At 37.0% G+C, this 19,107-nt stretch overlaps 3 protein-coding genes across 3 annotated transcripts; 2 read left to right on the top strand and 1 right to left on the bottom strand.

Moving 5' to 3' along the window:
• Positions 1 to 8,325: 8,325 nt before the first annotated feature.
• On the bottom strand, positions 8,326 to 9,336 carry LOC122274581 (serine/threonine-protein kinase ZRK1-like). Its single transcript, XM_043083610.1, has one exon. It carries the CDS (start codon positions 9,334 to 9,336, stop codon positions 8,326 to 8,328), a length of 1,011 nt encoding a protein of 336 aa, XP_042939544.1.
• Positions 9,337 to 9,487: 151 nt separating this feature from the next.
• Positions 9,488 to 11,607, top strand: LOC122318086. The gene is made up of 3 exons (XM_043135220.1): positions 9,488 to 10,869; positions 10,959 to 11,054; positions 11,234 to 11,607. The coding sequence occupies exons 1-3, from the start codon at positions 10,650 to 10,652 to the stop codon at positions 11,272 to 11,274; spliced, it is 357 nt and encodes a 118-aa protein (XP_042991154.1). The 5' UTR covers positions 9,488 to 10,649; the 3' UTR covers positions 11,275 to 11,607.
• Positions 11,608 to 12,568: 961 nt separating this feature from the next.
• LOC122274580 (uncharacterized mitochondrial protein AtMg00820-like) lies at positions 12,569 to 13,009 on the top strand. Its single transcript, XM_043083609.1, has one exon. It carries the CDS (start codon positions 12,569 to 12,571, stop codon positions 13,007 to 13,009), a length of 441 nt encoding a protein of 146 aa, XP_042939543.1.
• The last annotated feature ends 6,098 nt before the right edge of the window (positions 13,010 to 19,107 follow it).

Below are 19,107 nucleotides of genomic sequence, written 5' to 3'. Positions count from 1 at the left end.
TTGATTCGATATAGTGGTATTTAATGTGAGTTCTTTGGAATAAATTTGGTTGAGAGACAGTGATGCTACTCCTGCAACCCTTTTACAATTATTATATAAACGATTTGCAAGCAATCATTACAATCATGTTACTGCATTAAATATGAATTTTATTTTTACAAAACTGTCGTCAATACATATAAAATTATAAAAATAGTTGTAAATGAGTTTAAAATTTAATTATTTTTCTTGACATAATTAACCTTTTACACAAAGTTTGGACATTGCAGCTGTATATGCGTCCGGTACGACTTGTGATAAAATATTTGATAGTGTTACATTATTTGATCCAAATTCTTACAGAAGACTCATTGGACGTATGCTCTATTTGAAATTAACCAGACCAGATCTTTGTTATGATGTAAATTCATTAAGTCAATATTTAGAGAAATTCTATTTGCGGTCCCTATTTGGGGACCGCATGTGCATGTCTTTTATTAAAAGAGAAAAAATTTTATTTTAAAAGGGATATTTTAGTAATTTTAAAAAATTTTAAAGATAAAATTTCCTATATCTACATTGCAATCTCCAAATAGAAACTGTACGTAGTATTGCTCGATGCCTGCATTGCTGTCAATACCCAAGATTGGGGAAGTGAACAAGATTGCCTCAAGAACTACCAAAGCACTTTTTCAGTCCCAATACTTACGGGTACTAGATGTTTCCAAATCAATCTTCGAAACACCTCTCTCAAGTATTCTAAATCATATTTTCTCCATTCAGCACTTAACTTACCTCAACTTGAGCAATACTCATCCACTGGTTCAATTGCCATCTTCGCTTGAAAAGCTTAGCAACTTTCAGATTATGAACGTGTTCTAATAAATGCAATATTTGCCAATGAATTGTTTTAACGGTAATAGTAATAACAGCAACACCATTACCAAGGTTGACAAACTCTTTCCCCCGCAACAATCCATTGCTGTATCACCAATATTATCCCTGAAATTAAGATGAGTCCCAAGTGGCTCAACCTCTTATCACTTCTTAATTAACCTAAAGTCTCTCTCAATCTTCGCTGGAGATATTGTAGAGTTTCATCAAAGCTTTTGGGGGGATGATAAGATTTTCTGAAAAATAAAGACATTGACGTTGGAATCTCTCTCGGATCTGGGAGTGGATTGGTCATGGCTGCAACAAGTTATGCCATCATTAGGAGTTGTCAATGTGAGTTGGTGTCCAGAGTTAAAGAGTCATTCCCAGTTGAAAATTTTAGATATAAAGGTGGCCTCTGAAAGAAGGAATAACACATGAGCTAAACCAGGGGAAAAATACCCTGCTCAGGAAGTAAATTTAATTTCTTTTGTATTGATTATTTTGCTTGTAATATTAGTGCCCCTGATTACATGTAAAAAAGGACTGCATATAGGTTTTGCATTATTTGATGTCATTGTTTTTGGACTTCTGGTTTCTCCATGTTGTAACAAACAAACCAGCGCAGAACTTCTCGTTATTTTATACTGTAAATTCAATAAATCAGTATTTAGACATATAATGGAACACTTTCTTCTTGCGCAATTCTTATTTGGTTCGTGATTGGTCCTAAAATTTTGAGATGATGACGAATTCTTTGGATAAGATGGCATTAGTTGTCGCCATTTGGGGATCAAAAGTAATTTTGATCTAAACTTGCTTATTCCTAATCAAAAGCTGCGGGCATTGTTCTCCATATCCAAGACTAGGGAAGTGACCAAGATTGCCTCAAAAACTTCGAAAGCACTTTTCCAGTCCCGATACTTACGGGTATTAGATGTTTCCAAATCAATCTTTGAAACACCTCTATCAGGTATTCTAAATCATATTTGCTCCCTTCAGCGCTTGACTTACCACAGCTTGAGCAACACTCATCCACTGCCTCAATTGCCATCTTCGCTTGAAAAGCTTAGCAACCTCCAGATTACGGATGTGAGTTATTGTTAAAATCTAAAAACGCTTCTATTTTACATTGTGGTTTTGCCTAAAGGCGTGGAAAGGCTTTCTAACCTAGAAGTGTTTTTTGGGTTTTAGACCTACCGGATTAGACGAGTTGAAAGGTTGTCCGATTGGTAAGCTAATAAACTTGACTAAATTGAGGTCATCGATATTTTAAATTACTCGTGCTACGTTGAGTGGACCTTTAACCATTCAGATTGGGCTCGACTCTCCAAACTATGTTTCAAGCATTCTAAATAAGCCTCCCTTCTCCCTAGACTCTCTCCCTTCTCTCTAAACAAACCCTAACCCTAAATCCACGGATCCTCCTGGACAGGGCTCCCATCCCTTCTCCCCCCCCCCCCCCCCCCCCCCCCCCCCCCCTTTCCTTCTCTTCCCTCCCCCTCCCCCTCCCCCTCCCCTTTTCATTTCTTTTTTCTACATTTTGTGTCTTTTTTCGTTTTTTAGTTTGTAGGTGTGTTTTCAGGCAAATAAGGGGAAGTGCCGACCGGGTCGTTTCTAACCGCGATCTGCCAACACGCACCCCGCCAGGATGTTGGCCAGTAGCCGATCTTCAAGTCTACCGAACCCGGCGCCAAACAAACTGGCGGGTAGCTCGCATGCGCTGGACGAAGTCTCGGACGCTCCATAGCGTGGTTGCCACGCGCCACCAGGGAGCCACCGGCCGATTCAAAACTTGGCTTTTCTGGAACCTCAGACTCTGGGAAAGCATAGACCGACCGTCAGCTCTCCTCCAACTACACTTGCACCACAACCTCTGGTTTTTTGTATTTCGTCCCTCCATTCTGTTGATGTTTTGGTGTTTGTTCTTAATTTGTATTTTAACCGAGCGGGGTGAGGAGTGTTTTGATCGGTCATAATCTTGGGCTAGTGCTAGTCGAGAGTGGCAAACATTGTTATGGTTGGTGGACATATGGCCGACCTCTGGTAGAGGTTTTGTAGTCCATACACGAACTGGGTACTCGTGTCGTTCCTGGACTCGTGATGCCGATGCCTGCAGAGGGTGTGCCGTCGAGGCTCATGCCGGTGCTTGTGTTTATGTTTCGATTGTTTTGTTATTTTTTTGTAATGTAGTATTACGTAGTTTTATTAGTAATTTGTAGTAATAGGCTTTTGGACTTAGTGTCCATAGTAGTAATATCCCATACTCCGTCTCTTTAGGGGATGGAGGGGCCTTGTCACTCTGTTTATTCAGAGTGTGCTCTCTCTTCGGAAAGTTTTAGAAGTTAAGACAATATTTGTCACCTTGTGTGAGGGGATGCTCCAGAGCCGATGCTTAGGTTGGCTTATAGTTTGGTTTTTCCTGTATTAATAAGTCACATTTGTAATTTCGGCTTGATGAATGAATTCACTATTTCAAAAAAAAAAAAAAAAAACATTCTAAATAAGCCCAATAATTAAACACCGCTCCTTCTTGTAAAAAATTACAGAGTTTCGATCATTACTGTCCATTCAGCCATTTCGGCCGGGTGAATAATGTGTGTGTGTGTGTATATATATATATAAAAGAAAATGCTAGTATGTTATCTGGGTTTGGTTCTTTATTTTGATTGCTCATATATTTAATTTTTTTTTATAGTGATTAAGGAAGTAATTTTTAATGTATTGGTATTTTTTTTTAAATTTTTTAAAAATATTTAAATATGCTTAAAAAATGTGAAAAAGAAAAGAAGGAAAAATATGAGGACAAATTTATTCTAACGACCATGCCCAGCAGTTAAAGCTGGACAACACGCTAGCATTACTCATATAAATATAAATATGTATATATATATATATATATATATCTCTCTCTAAGCCCACAAGCTAACTCCTTAAAAAAGGTAACACGCATTCTAATACCTTCTTATATATTATAAACGACGGTTACGCCAATTGTGTAAGAATTAATTGTTTTCTTTTTTCAATGGTATATATATAACGAACACTGCTCTAAGGAAATCAAACTGACAGATTTTTATGATGCTGGTAATTAGTTCAATATAGTGGCATTTAATGTGTTAGTTTTTTTTTTTAATAAATTTGGTTGAGGGGCAGTGATATTACACCTTTAACTCTTTTATAGTTATTATTATTATACTTAATTAAAATTTGTGTATATTTAAATATATTTACTTGTTCATATCTATTATTATCCAACTAATTTAAATATTATAATATTGTTATATCTAATTAGTTATTAAAATCTCCCATTGATCAAAATTGCAAATTGTCAAAGTCTGATTGCGCTTCATTATCTGATCCAAGTTCTTACAGAAAACTCATTGGTCATCTTCTCTATTCGACAATAACCAGACCAGATCTTTTTTATGCTGTAAATTCAATTAGTCAGTATTTAGACATATAATGGAACGATTTCTACTTGTGCAATTCATGATATGGTTCATGATTTTATCCTAAAATTCTCAGATGATGACACATTCTTTAGAAAAGATGACATTAGTTGTCGCCATTTGGGGATCAAAAGCACTTTGGCAGTCCTGATACTTACAGGTACTAGATGTTTTCAAATCAATCATTGAAACACCTCTCTCAGGTATTCTAAATCATATTTGCTCTATTCAGCACTTAACTTACGCTAGTTTGACCAGCACTCATCCACTAGTTCAATTGTCACACTCACTTTAAAAGCTTAATTAGCAACCTTCAGATTACGGATGTGAGTTATTGTCAAAATCTGAAAACGCTTCCAATTTACATATTGGCTTTGAAGAAGCTCAATGTCTTAGATGTCAGTCATTGTGTTTCACTTGAATACTTGCCTAAAGGTTTGGGAACGCTTTCCAACCTTGACGTGTTCTTGGGTTTTTAGACCTGCCAAATCAGACCAGTTGGAAGGTTGTTGGATTAGTGAGCTAATAAACCTGACTAAACTGAGGTCATTAGTATTATAAATTACTCGAGCTGATGAGATTGGAGATAATGAGGCCAATCTTATTAAAGTTAGTTAGCTGGCAATGTCTTAAGTTACACATTTGTATTCGGTTAAGTTAGGCCCAGACTATTTTGTTAACTTGTATATAAGTTGGGCACTTATTTGTACTTTGACCTTGATCAAAAACATTTTTTACTTTGAAATACATTTAGAGAGCACGAGGGGAATTTCCCCAATTTCTTGTTTTAGGTTTTTTACATGGTATCAGAGCCATGTTGGGTATCAAAGAGAAAGAATTCAAGTGATGCAAAATCTAGCTATCACCGTCCATCTGCCAATCAAGTGTCTACTTCCCTAGAGGCAAACACAGTTCCTAATCCTAGTCAAGTTCTTTCTCAAGAGAAAATTCAACAACTTCTCAATGCCTTGCACACTTAACTTAAACCAGACTCTCCTCTAGGTTTTTCTTCTCCATCCAACTCATCACAGCCTACCAGTTATGCCAATATGGCAGGTATTTCTTCTTCTTTTTCTTTTGTTAATTCTAATTTTTCATCACAATTACGTTTCCCGAATATTTGGATTGTTGACAGTGGAGCTACGGACCACATGGTCTGCTCTTTGTCTCTTTTCACTTCACCTCCTGAATCTGTTAGTGCCACTGTTAGCCTACCAAATGGTCATTTTGCTTTTGTGACTCATATAGGTTCAGTTATGCTTTCGGCAAGCTTAACCTTACATCATGTTCTATATGTTCCTTTATTTACTTTCAATTTAATTTATGTGAATAAACTCACCTCAACTTCTAATCTTGCCATGATATTTTTGACTGACAAATGCTTAATTCAAGACCTGCTTGCTTGGAAAATGATTGGAATGGCTGATCAAAAGAATGGATTATATTTGCTGAACTTTAGTTTTTCTTCATGTCCTGGTTCTCAGTTTTTCAATTCAGTTTCATCTTCAATTTCTGCAAATACTTTGTGACATAGTCGATTAGGACATATGTCTTTGTCCCGAATGCATTTGTTACATGATGTAATTCCTAATGTACAATTTCAGCATAATAATGATCAATGTTGAATCTATCCATTAGCTAAATAGCATAGACCTTCTTTTTCTAGAAGCTCAATTAAATCTATTATTCCTTTTGAGCTTATTCATTGTGATCTTTGGGGACCATTTGCTATTCTTACTAATAATGGTCATCATTATTTTTTAACAATAGTTGATGATTTCACTCGTTGCACTTGGATTTATTTGTTAAAATTCAAGTCCCAAACTCGCAGCACCATTGAGTCTTTCTTGGCTATGGTTGAAACACAATTTTCATCCAAAGTCAGGATTTTTCATTCTGATAATGGAACAGAATTCAATATGTCCACTCTCTTCTCTTCCAAAGGCATTATACGTCAACATAGCTGTCCATACACACCACAACAAAATAGAGTCCTTGAAAGGAAACACCAACATTTATTAAATGTTGCTAGGGCTTTCAAATTTCAATCTAACATTCCTTTATCCTATTGGGGTGATTGTATCATGACAACTATATACTTTATCAATAGATCTCCTTCCCCTTTGTTAAACAATAAGTCTCCTTAGGAGCTTTTGTTTTCCAAAAAGTTTTTTTATTCTCATTTGAAGGTATTCGACTGCTTATGTTTTGCTACTAATGTCTCTCCTCATGAGACCAAATTTGATCCTCGTGCTAAGAGATGTGTATTTCTTAGTTATTCATACGATACCAAGGGTTATAAACTCTTAAATCTTGATACTAAATCCATTTTTGTATCTCATGATGTTATTTTTCATGAGACTTCATTCCCTTTTCAAATTCAAAATCTGACTTGTGATTCTTCATCTGATCTTGTTCTTCCTGTCTGTGTTGATGATATTAATTCTTCTCTGCCAGTTCATATTCCCCTTTCTAATGACATTAGTCCAGACCATCATGATCTGGTTGATGCTATTCCTAGGAGATCTTCTCGAATCAAACAACCACCCTCTTATTTGCAGGACTACCATTGCAAAATGGTCCAAACTTTTGATTAATCTTTACTCTCTTCGGGTTCCACACAGTAGGCTTCTAATAAAGCTTTTGATTTCTCAAGGTATCTCTCTTACACTCGTCTTTCCCCTGCTCACAAAGCCTTTAGCATCTCTATTTCCACTCACTCTTATTTGCTATTCTTGATTATTTGCTTGGAATTTCTACTTGGCTCTTGGTCTGCTTGTTTTGTTTTGACAGGTCTATATTATATTCATCAAAGTTGATTTTGTCACCAATCCGCCAACGGGGGAAATTGTAGATGCAAGATTTTGGTTAGGACTTGGTGACTAAGTTGATAAGTTTGAACATGACTAGGTGACTAAAATGATAAGGTTTATCCTATCATTGTGTTTGTAATTATGAATGAATGTAAAATAATTATTGACTTTATATAACAATACTGAGTTTATCTAGAAGTCTTAGAAGTTGTTTAGATAAGTCATTTATGTGAAATTCGAGTCTATAAGGATCTGCACTTATCCATAACAGAAGCTGAATAGAAATCAATTACTATAGAAAAGAATTATCGCAAAATGTCAGAAATATGTCAAGAGACGTCTTCGCAATAGATTCTATCCGTTAGCAGAATCTTACTGAAACTAGAACACTTTCTAGATTGTTTATTTAAGAGATCCTACTGGTTAGGATCGGTAGAGATTCATATTTAGATATTTTCTAGAGCACTTTCTGGTGCATATTTTGGTGAGAAAATTCCTTAGTGAATTTTCATATTGTTTCTCTCAAAGAGTGTGATCATGCTCCATGTTAGAGATTTGATTGGTCGAGTTTCAGCCCCTGGAGTTCTAGGAGAAAAGCCAATATTTGAAGATCGTTAGAGGTTTTAGCTACTATTGCAGTAAAAGAAAAATGGGTTGTTTGTCTGGTCAAGTAAGAGAGTCAATTGACAAAAGGTTTTTTAATTGAGAACTTATTTGAAATTTGATTTTCAAATAATAAAATTGACTTTTATGAGTTTAGCTGTCTATTAGGTTTTACATTTAAAGAGTTCTTTAAATGTTTCCCTTTGTAATCAATCTTTGTGTTATTCAATTTATTTACCTTATGTTATATGTTTGATTGATTAAATAATTGTAAGAATGAGATCTAACCAATTTGTTCAATAGAACTTGTACTAAACAATTCCGTGAATTCACAGGGGTACTTGGATAATTCACATTCTGTATAAATGCTCTCGCTCCATCTCTCTCCCCCTTTCCCTCTTTCTTCTGCGTATTCTTAACAAGTTCTCCGTCTCTAGTATGCATGGCTTGAACGCGGCCCTGCATATTCCTAACAAGTTCTCTCTCTCTCTATCACGAATTATTTCTCTCGCCCATGAAAGTTGAGGGACATTTTACGGAACTTCAAAATAATTACGAGATAAATGACAACAAAGAAACATAGATTTTACTGAACTTCAAAATAATTACAGGATAAACTTTTCGATTCGTCTGAGTTCTTTGGTAGCATCAACCATGGTTGGTCTTTCCATAGGGTCCTCCTTCAAGCACCTTAAAGCAAGGTCCCGCACAGCTTGGAATTGCTGGTCCACTCCAGCTCCTCTTAATTCCCCTGCCATGATTACAGGATCCACCACTGAATTTATAGCACAATTTCTAAATTCAATTAGTGCCTCCTTTAGATTATCTATTGCCCGATAATAAAAATGATGACTCAATCCAGTTAAAATTTTCAAGACAGTTGCACCGAAGAAATAGACATCACTTTTCTCTGTTATGCACCTCGTCTCCCTATAGTAGGGGCATGGTTCTCTCATAGGATGCCAAAAACATTCCCTTTCATGACCATCCACCCTGACATGAGTTTCACCCTCAGGGATTATTAAAGACTTTGAAAAACCAGTTAGTTTTGGAACCCCATGGCAGTCTATGAAGATATTATGTAGTCCAATATCGGTATGGATGATGGGTCTAGAGAATGCTGTGTGGAGATATGAAATTGCATGAGCAATCTCTCTTGCCATCCTTAGCCTACTCTCCCACGTCAGGGGCTCTTTATTAGAGGCGACAATAAGATCCCTTAGGGTTCCCTTCCCAGCAAATTCATACACTAAAATGACATTTCGAGTCTCAAGGCAACAACCAACGAGCTTTAGAACATTCTTGTGAGCACTCACCTTTGCAGAAATTGCTAAATCGGTGAACAACTTCTCCTTTGAATCGACATCTTCCGCTTTCTTAATGAAAATAGTTCGGCCTTCAAGATAACCTTTACACCATTGATAAGGCCACACTTCACGTATAACAAGTTGAGGATCAAAGTTATTTGTGGTTTTGCTCAACTCTGCAAAGGAGAAGGTACGTATGGGAATAGGTTTGCCATTACAAATGGAAACCAGCTTCTCAAGTACCCTGCCTCCATTCTCTATAAATGCTCTCTCTCTTTCTCTCTTTCTCTCCCTCTGCTTTCTCAACATTCTTAACTAATTAAAGTTGTCTCTCTCCGGTAAGGGAGGCTTGAACACAGCCCTAACCTTTAAATGCCTTAGTCCTTTCCGTCCACGATAAGAGAGAGGTGGTTTCCAGTCCACGATAAGAGAGAGGTGGTTTCCAGTCCACGATAAGAGAGAGGTGGTTTCCAGGTAAGCGGGAAGTCTCTTGCCCTCCGAGAGTAGAGGGAAATTTCGCGGAAACTAATAAGCTGGTCAACACACGTTATAGTGGTCATGAGTAGGTTGTACATGGTAGGACATCCTACTATCTGGGTTGGAATATGTCGGTCGGATTCTGTGTTTTTTTCCACCACGTTTCCTCAATCACACATTGTTAGAGACGTATCCACAGCAACAACTGGATCACAAAGCAGTTACATGAAGACGTGTTCAAATAATTCCCTAGATTGTTGATACGTTTGTTTAGATATGTGATCAGTTTAAATTCAAATGTACTCCTCTGTTTTTATCCTTCCATGATTTAATTGTAACAGAATATATTTTTCATCATTATAAATATACGCCTATACCTACGTTTAAGGTAAGGCAACAATTCTCCAATTATTTGAAATTCTACATGGTATCAGAGCCTAAGTGACAAACGTCTAAATCCTAATATGGCCTCCTCAGTTCCCACTTTGTCCTTTGCTCTTATCCCCACCCCACCCACTTCTCTTACTCCTCATCCCTTCATCTCCATCAAATTAAGTCTTGATAATTACCTGCTCTAGTGTGCCCAAATTGTTCCATCTCAAAGGCACCCATTTATTCGGCTATGTTGATGGTTCCCTCCCAGCACCACCTACTCATATATCTTCCACTGAAAATACCAAAGCACGTAGCATTCCAAATCCTGCCTTCCACTCCTGGCATCTTCAAGATCAACTCATCTTGAGTGCTCTTACTTCTTCCCTCACGGAATTTTTTTTTTATCTCATGTCGTTAAGTGCACTACCTCGCGTGATATGTGGCTTGCACTAGAACGAATGTTTTCCTCCACCTCTCATGCTCGGATCACGCATATTCATTTCCAGCTCGCCACCCTAAAAAAAGCCAACCTCTCCATTGTTGATTATTTCCAGCAATTTACAAATCTTACAGACACCCTTGCTGCTGTTGATCAACCCTTGAATAATTATGAACTTGTCTCCTTTCTTCTTGCAGGCCTTGGACCAGATTATGACTCCTTTGTCACATCTGTTACCACTAGAGTTGAACCTCTATAAATTGAAGACCTTTATGGTCATCTCCTTGCTCATGAAAAGTGATTAGAGCAGCAGTTGAACTAACTATCGCCAATGCTAATTTCACATCCCGCAAAACCACAAATCGTGGTGGCCGTGGCAATCGTCTCAGCTCTCCAAGCCAAAATGGACGAGGAAATTATCAGAATTCACCATCTCGAAACTACCGAGGTAGGGGACGTGGTTGAAGTTGTCCATCCTCCTCCAATAGCTCTCGTCCTGTTTGCCAAGTTTGCAACAAAACGGGTCATGTGGCATTGGATTGTTATCACAGGTATGGTGAATCTTACCAGCGAGACTACTCTTAAGGCCAAGCATAATTATGAGCCTCCAAAAATTTGACTGATGCAAACTGGTATCTAGACTCGGGTGCTGCACACCACCTCACTTTGCAACTTGCCAATCTGAATGTTAAAGCTGAAGAATACTCTGGATCTGACACAATTCGTGTCGGCAATGGTAATGGTCTTCCTATTCACCATATTGGAACCACCCAAATTGCTACTGCTTCATTTAAATTTCACCTCAACAATGTTTTACATGTTCCCTGTATTTTCAAAAATTTGCTTTCTGTGCAATGCTTCACAAAAGATACCAACACATTTTTTGAATTCCACCCATCTTATTTTCTTTTGAAGGATCGAGTTACGGGGAAGTTGCTGCTCCAAGGCCAAAGTAACAATGGACTCTATCAAATTTCATCCACTCAAAATAAATGTGCTCCTTCCGCTTTCTCAAGTGAACACTCAACTCTCTCCTTATGGCATGCTCGCATGGGTCATCCTTCATTTCAAATTGTTCATCGTGTGCTTCATCAAATGCAAGTCCCAGTACATCGTCCCTCCATCTCTCAAAAATGCTCTGCTTGCTTGAGTTCAAAGAGTCGGCAATTACCATTTTCCACTTCTTTAACTCAAGCTACAGAACCTTTAGCATTAATCTATACTAATGTATGGGATCTTGCTCCTATTTGTTCAAACACTGGTCATAAATATTATGTTTCTTTTTTGGATACATTTAGCAAATATTCATGGCTTTATCCCATCTCTCTAAAAAGTGATGTTAGTCGTATTTTTCTCAAATTTCAATCATACGTTGAACGATATTTTAATACCAAAATCAAAGTAGTGCAATCTGATTAGGGCGGTGAATATCGCTTTCTTCATAAAATTTTTCAAGATCAAGGTATTGTTCATCGTATTTCTTGCCCTCATACGCACCAACAAAATGGTGCTATTGAGCACAAACATCGCCACATAATGGAAACAGGCCTTACCTTATTATCCTAAGCAAATTTTCCTCAACAATTTTGGGACGATGCTTTCCTTATAGCCTGATACTTAATTAATCGCATGCTTACTCACACACTTCAAAATCGCAATCCATATGAGGTTCTTTTCAAATCTCCACCTAATTACACTTTTCTAAAAAAATTTGGTTGCGCTTGTTGGCCTAATCTCCGACCATACAATACCAACAAATTTCAACCTCGTTCTTTTCCTTGTGTCTTTCTCGGATATAGCCCTATACACAAAGGATATAAGTGTCTCCATGTTCCCACTCGCAGTGTTTATATCTCCCGTGATGTGCAATTTGATGAATTTACATTTCCTTTCAAAACCATCACAACGTGCCACTATCCTTCATCTCAAATCCATAATGGTTATCTTCTGAGTCTATCGGATACAAGGGTCTCGACAGCAGCAGCTTCTCCGAGCAGTCCCTCAATTGAATGTATAGACACTCCTCTCCACAACTAGCCCACAAGTGAACCAGATATACCCAGTCCGAACCCATCCCTCACCTCACCACATGTAACTGAATCTATTGAGCCTTGCCCCACCAATTCACAACCTTCCCTACACTTAGAAAATTCTCCTCCTTCCAACACTGATAACCAAATAACATCAGTGCACCCAATGATCACCCATTCCAAAAATAATAACCAAAAGCCCAAACATCTTCTTGAAGGCATGATTTGGTATCCAATCCCACAAGCTCTCCTTACTGAATCTTCCCAACAGCCTATTGAGCCTACCTGCTATACCATAGCCATCAAAGATCCACTATGGCGTCAAGAAATGAACATTGAATTTGATGCATTACTAAAAAATCAAACATGGACCCTGGTTCCTCCTAATTCAGCTTCTAACATCATTGGCTCGAAGTGGGTATTTCGCATCAAACGACATGCAGATGGTACTGTTGAACGCTATAAAGCACGTCTTGTTGCCAAAGGCTTTCATCAACAACCAAGTATTGATTTTTACGAAACATTTAGTCCCGTTGTTAACCTTACAACAGTACTTACTGTTCTTTCCTTAGCCATCTTGGCTGGTTGGCCCATTCATCAAATCGATATTCAAAATGCTTTCTTACATGGGAATTTATTAGATGAAGTGTATATGTCTTAGCCCCCTAGTTTTCTTCATCCCCAGTACCCAAACCATGTGTGTAAATTACAAAAAGCTTTGTATGGTCTTAAACAAGCCCCATGGGCTTGGTTTGCTAGACTCAGCCCTAAGCTTCTTGCTCTTGGTTTTAAAGGTGCTCGGTCCAACACTTCTTTGTTTGTTTATACATCTTCCACAGTCAAAATATTTAAGCTTATATATGTGGACGATATTCTCATCACAAGCAATAAACAGTCGGCTATCAATGATTTACTATCAGCTGTACATAATGAATTTGCTATTAAAAATCTGGGTCCTCTAAATTTTTTTCTTGGTGTCGAAATGATTCAAAATTCCGAAGGCTTCATTTTATCTCAACATCGATATATCATGGATCATTGGATATACTGAAACGCACCAATATGCTAGAAGCAAAACCGGTTCATTCTCCTATGGCCACATCCACAAAACTGTCGGCTTATGAAGGTGAAGCATTCTCAGACCCAACACTTTACAGAAGCACTAGACCAGATATAGCATTCACTGTTAACAAGCTATCCCAGTTTCGTCACAAGCCAACAACACTCCATTGGCAGTCAATCAAGTGCTTGCTGTGCTACCTCAAGCAAACCGTGGATTTTGGCCTCCAATTTCACAAGTCACACTCTCTTTCACTACAAGCCTACTCCGATGCGGATTGGGCTGGTAGTAGTGATGATAGACGTTCCATTCTATCATTTCCTCTGCATAGTTAAGCTTGAGGGGGCATGTTAGAGGCTTATCCACAGCAACAACCAGCGGTTCCTTATCCACAGCAACAACCGGATCACTAAGCAATTACATGAAAACCAGTTCAAATAATTCTCCGGATTGTTGATACGTTTGTTTAGATATGTGATCAGTTTAAATTCAAATGTCTTCCTCTGTTTTTATCCTTCCACGATTCAATTGTAACAAAATATATTTTCCATCATTATAAATATACGCCTATACCTGCGTTTAAGGTAAGGCAACAATTCTCCAATTATTTGAAATTCTACACACATTATTCAAATAGTCAAATTGGTAAAAATCATGCCACTGTAAAAATAAATAAATAAATAACTCAAGCTATGTCATGATTAGTGTAACCATTCCCGGCCAGCCATAGAGTTGCTATAGAAGTGCTCTACTAATCAAAACGAGGTTAAAAATTAAAATTGATTGTTCAGATTGGTATTGAGATTTTGATTCATGGAAATGCTTGGGTCTTCGGATACTTGTCGGGATCCAAATTTGGGTCCAAGTCGGTGGTTGTAGAGCCACTCTTTGATTTATTACAATTTCTACCTCAACTAAGTGAATTTTAACTAGTTTGTTTTAATCGTTCTTGTTTTGAGCTCTGTTATACATTTATGTTGTCTTCATATGTGGGGTTGATCCCTCTGAAACATAAACTTAGATTTGGCTAAAAGATGTGGGAAGAAATAGCAAGGGGAATTGGGAAGAACAAAGGGGACGCGGGTACTGTTCTCAAAACAAACTAGTTTTAACTTCAGTGTTCAGATTACATCAGCGTAACCAACTCTTAAATTCTTAAAACTGGTTTTAGTTTCAATGTTCAGATTACATCAAACCCTTGTAGCCAACTTCTCTTTCTTGCAATAAAGACGATTGTGCATAAAAAAAATCTACGTTCCCCTTAGTTCATCATCGCCCCGTTGCCTGTTGCCGTTGGGAGTTGGATGTCTTTTCGAGTTGTTTTAGCTAGATCCCCATACTCTTCTTCTTTGAGCGACTCTCACCTATGCCTCTTAACACAATTAAGACTCTCTCTCTCTCTCTCTCTCTCTCTCTCTCTCTAAGATATATATAAAGGTGTATTAGGCTTAAACTACATCTAACTTTTGTTTCTTCAAATGGCTGGGTTTCTGTTGCTCCTCAGGTGCATATACCTTATTCTCTACAACTGGACCATCTTGTTCCATAAAATTAATTTTGTACCATTTATGTATTTCAGGTTTCAAGTGTCTTACCTTGTTGTGAAGCCGGTCTCATGAATAGGTTTACAACGTCGTCGAGCATCCACTTCTACTCGCTCAAATCACTGGCCTCTTGAAGGTACAAATGCGAGCGCCACCACCACCACCATTTGGCTTCCAAAAGTTTATTTCTCCCTTCAAAAAAGTTTTAAGGAATTCATCCATGGTTCCCCAAAGATCTTGAAAATTCTCCTCATTGACCAATCTCCCAAAATATGAGATGATTTTCATGGCCCATAAAAATTAAAATAAATAAATAAATTATAGCCATATTTAACAAAACCATTTTTCTTTGTGTAAAAAGAATAAAAAGCTTTTAATAAAACTTATCTTCCCTTTTTTATTGTTTGACAGATAATTCATGGTCTAGTGGGTGAGCAATCTTTTATTTTTTATTTGTTAAATTCCAAGATTTGAAAATGTTTTGTTTTGAAACAAAATTAATATTTTGTGTTTTCTTTCTACAGGTCGGGTTGTTTTGGTGCTACCATTCTTGTAGGTCAGGTTGAAAATAGCACATGTTGGTTGGGTTGTAGGCCTATTTGACACCAACCCCTCCACCCGCCAGGATTATAGGATCGATAATTGCATTTATAGCACCATATTTAAATTTTTTTACTATGCTCTTTTTTGCATCCACAAGTGAACTATAGACATCTATTTTTCTCTATAACAAAATCTATAGTCAAATAGTTGGGGCATCATACACATCTCACACTCCAAATTATCGGTGACATGAGTTTTGCTCTCATGAATTATTAAAGAAAGTGAAAAACCAGTTACTTACTTTACATTCTACATGACACCCCTCTCTCTCTCTCTCTCTCTCTCTAAAGCCTCTCAAGCCCAAATCCGGTTTTTTCAACAGAGAGGAGGGGGAAGCCTCCTCCTACTTTTTCCCCATCAACCTAATTTGTCCATAAAGTTATTTCTCCTTCCTTAGTTATGTTGGTTCCTCCAAGGATGAAAAAGATATATTTGTAGTTTTCTAGCATCATTCGAGAGACATGGATATGACAAAAAGGCGCCCAAGCCACCGATACCTCTGTGAGAAGTGGTGGTTTCCTGAAAAAATTTGCATGTGATTCTCATGCACTACCCACAGCCGCTTATGAGTCTCATGTGCCTCCTCTTCTGGAAGCTTTTCTCAACACAGGTGCCGAACTAACATATTCGCCACCATTAGATCCTCTAGATCTAATTGTGGTGGTTGCACGGCGACAAGCGCGTATAGGGGTGTAAATGGTCCGATCTTGTCCACGGGTCACAAACTGAAAATTTCAATCCACCATTTCCTAGACTAGACTGGACCGATCACGCTTAGGGACTAGATTGGACAATTAGCTATCGGTTCATTCAGTCCATATCGATCCAAGCTAGTTTATAATAGGGGCCCAATCATACAAAAAGCCCTTCACTCCATCAACATGCAAAAAAAGTCCACAATGTGTGCGGCCCACAAGTAAGAATGGCCCACAATGTTTACAATTTTGAATAATATAACTATTGAACTTTATTTGCATATTTTGTATTCAAAATAGCCTAAAAGACGTTGGAAAAAATTATAAAAATTATCCATATCCATCCATTCTCCATAATTAAGTTAAAAACTTTAAAAAATAGAGAAAATCAAATTGAAAAATGCAATATCATCCAAACTCCAAATAAAAGAAAAAAAAATTGAAATGGAAATGAAAAATATACATAAATAAATCATAAAAATAAAATAAAGTAAATTATATAAATTTATATCATAAATAAATCATAAAAAGATATAAAATAAATAAATTTGTTAAATACTCATATCCAGGTTCTCAAAATCTTCCACATCATCCATTATAGTCCTGACGCTAATTGGAGTATAAGAATGACACCAATTCTATGTACAAATGAGGCCCTTTACCTTAATTAGAGACAAACTACTTTGAAAGGGATCAAATACATGACCTACCATGCTAAATGCATATTCAGAGGCCACTATATATACCGGTATTGCAAGAACATTGCGAAAGTACATGATATCTAACAGAATTAACGTTCCACCACAATAGAATGTCAGATTTCACACTATCATCATTACAACGGCTAGGTATTTGTGACGTCCCCAGATTTTGCTGGGATTAAACGGATATCTGAAGTATCAAGACATGCAACACATGGTTACCTGCCCTTATTTATGACATATAAGATGCAATGTTCCTAACACGCATCTAGCATTATGCAATCGTAGCGGATAATTTTTATTTTTATTTTAGCAATACTATGCACCAAACTTATAATATCCCAAATAGTTAAATCGTAATCTATGCATACTTAACAAAATAAACATCCACGATTACAGTACGAGGCTTAAAACATTATAATCTCAAAAACATGGGAGACCAGGTTTCATATTTATATTACCAAAATACATTGTTGGGCCAGTTTGTTGAGTAACTCGCATAACTTGACCAACGTAGCCAAAATACTATCCAAAAATCTAACTATAGAGGTTATAAGCTCTGCATAGCGTCTGCAGCGTCTAGTCAACATCCTCCAATATGCCCATATCTGCTCCCATTCTTGGCACATCACCTACCATTCAAGGGTAATGGTAGTTGGGACTACCACGGTGAAATTTGATTACAAATCTCAGCAAGTTAATAGGAAACTCTTATACAGTTTAAAGATGCATGCATGGTAGTAAAGGCATGAATGCACAATCAAAATCAATAGTAAGCATAACATAACTTGACATAACATGACATAAAAGAATAAACATAATGTATCTTGACATAACATGACATGAAATAATAAGCATAACATGACTTGACATAATATGGAATGAAATAATAAGCATAACATGACTTAACATAGCATGGCATGAGTTGACATAACTTGAACTAAAACTGAAACTTAGCTTGATGTGACATAAACTTGAAACATAATATGGATGTGAACTTGAAACATAATATGGACATGAACTTGAAGCTTGACATGAACGTAAACTTGAACATAACGTAATATGAAACAAGACTTACACATAAAATACATGAATTTGGAATCTTGTTCAATTGAATTAATTAATAAAGTGACCATACGAACGCTACACGCGTTCCCTTAAGAGTGTGCCCCCGCCGATTACTGCATCATAACACAAGTATCTACACTAGCTGTGAATGTGTTAATATGTACTCTACAGTTGTTGTGGCCCCACGTATTTTACGTCTCACAATTACTGTGTCTCACGTAGTGTATACGTCACAGTTGTTGTGGCTCTATACTTCATGCTCTACAGTTGTTGTGGCCCGATCAATTGTTTGTGCCACAATTGCTGTGGATACATGTAAAATAAAGTATGGCTCCATTGGCGTTAGTGCTTCGTGTACTCCGGTGACCAACTAGTTAGACTCCATTCGCAACCTATTGAATGTACTTAATCAACCCATGGAATTTTACACCTATTTAGACACTCCAGCATGAACAAATGAGTTCCACTAAGATATTACCCCATTCTAACACTTAGAGTCATGATTGATATGAATAACTTAACAAGACTATTCTCGAGATACACAAATTGTATTCGAGACAAGACGTGACATGAATACGAAATGACAGGAGTCCTGACATAGCATAACATGAAATGAACGTAAGATGATAGACATGACATACTTTGAGACATAAACATAAGATACAATATTTCATAACATGACATATATGTAACAGACAGTTTTTTGTAACATGGCATAACATGTAACATATAACATTTCATAATATGCTAAAATATGTGACAAAAAATATTTTGTAACATGGCATAACATGTGGTAGTGAATATTACCTGACATGACATACATGTAACAAATGTCAAAACGTAATGTGACATACTTGCAATAAATAACAACATGTCACATAATATATTGTGTAACAGATAAGAATTTCGTGATAGAATAATTCGTGTAATAGATAAACATGTGATGGCATGGCATATATAACAACATACAAACATAAATCGTACTTTCCTTACCCATCACACATACACAATAAGTTGATAGTAAGTTAAGAGCTAACTTACCTTGATCATTGCGTTCTACAAGAATAAAGCATGAAACACGAGGAACT

Source organism: Carya illinoinensis, chromosome 8, assembly GCF_018687715.1.
Source record: "Carya illinoinensis cultivar Pawnee chromosome 8, C.illinoinensisPawnee_v1, whole genome shotgun sequence".
Lineage (NCBI taxonomy): Eukaryota > Viridiplantae > Streptophyta > Magnoliopsida > Fagales > Juglandaceae > Carya > Carya illinoinensis.
The sequence above is the reverse complement of the archived record's forward strand: the minus strand, read 5'-3'. Positions and strand labels throughout refer to the sequence as shown.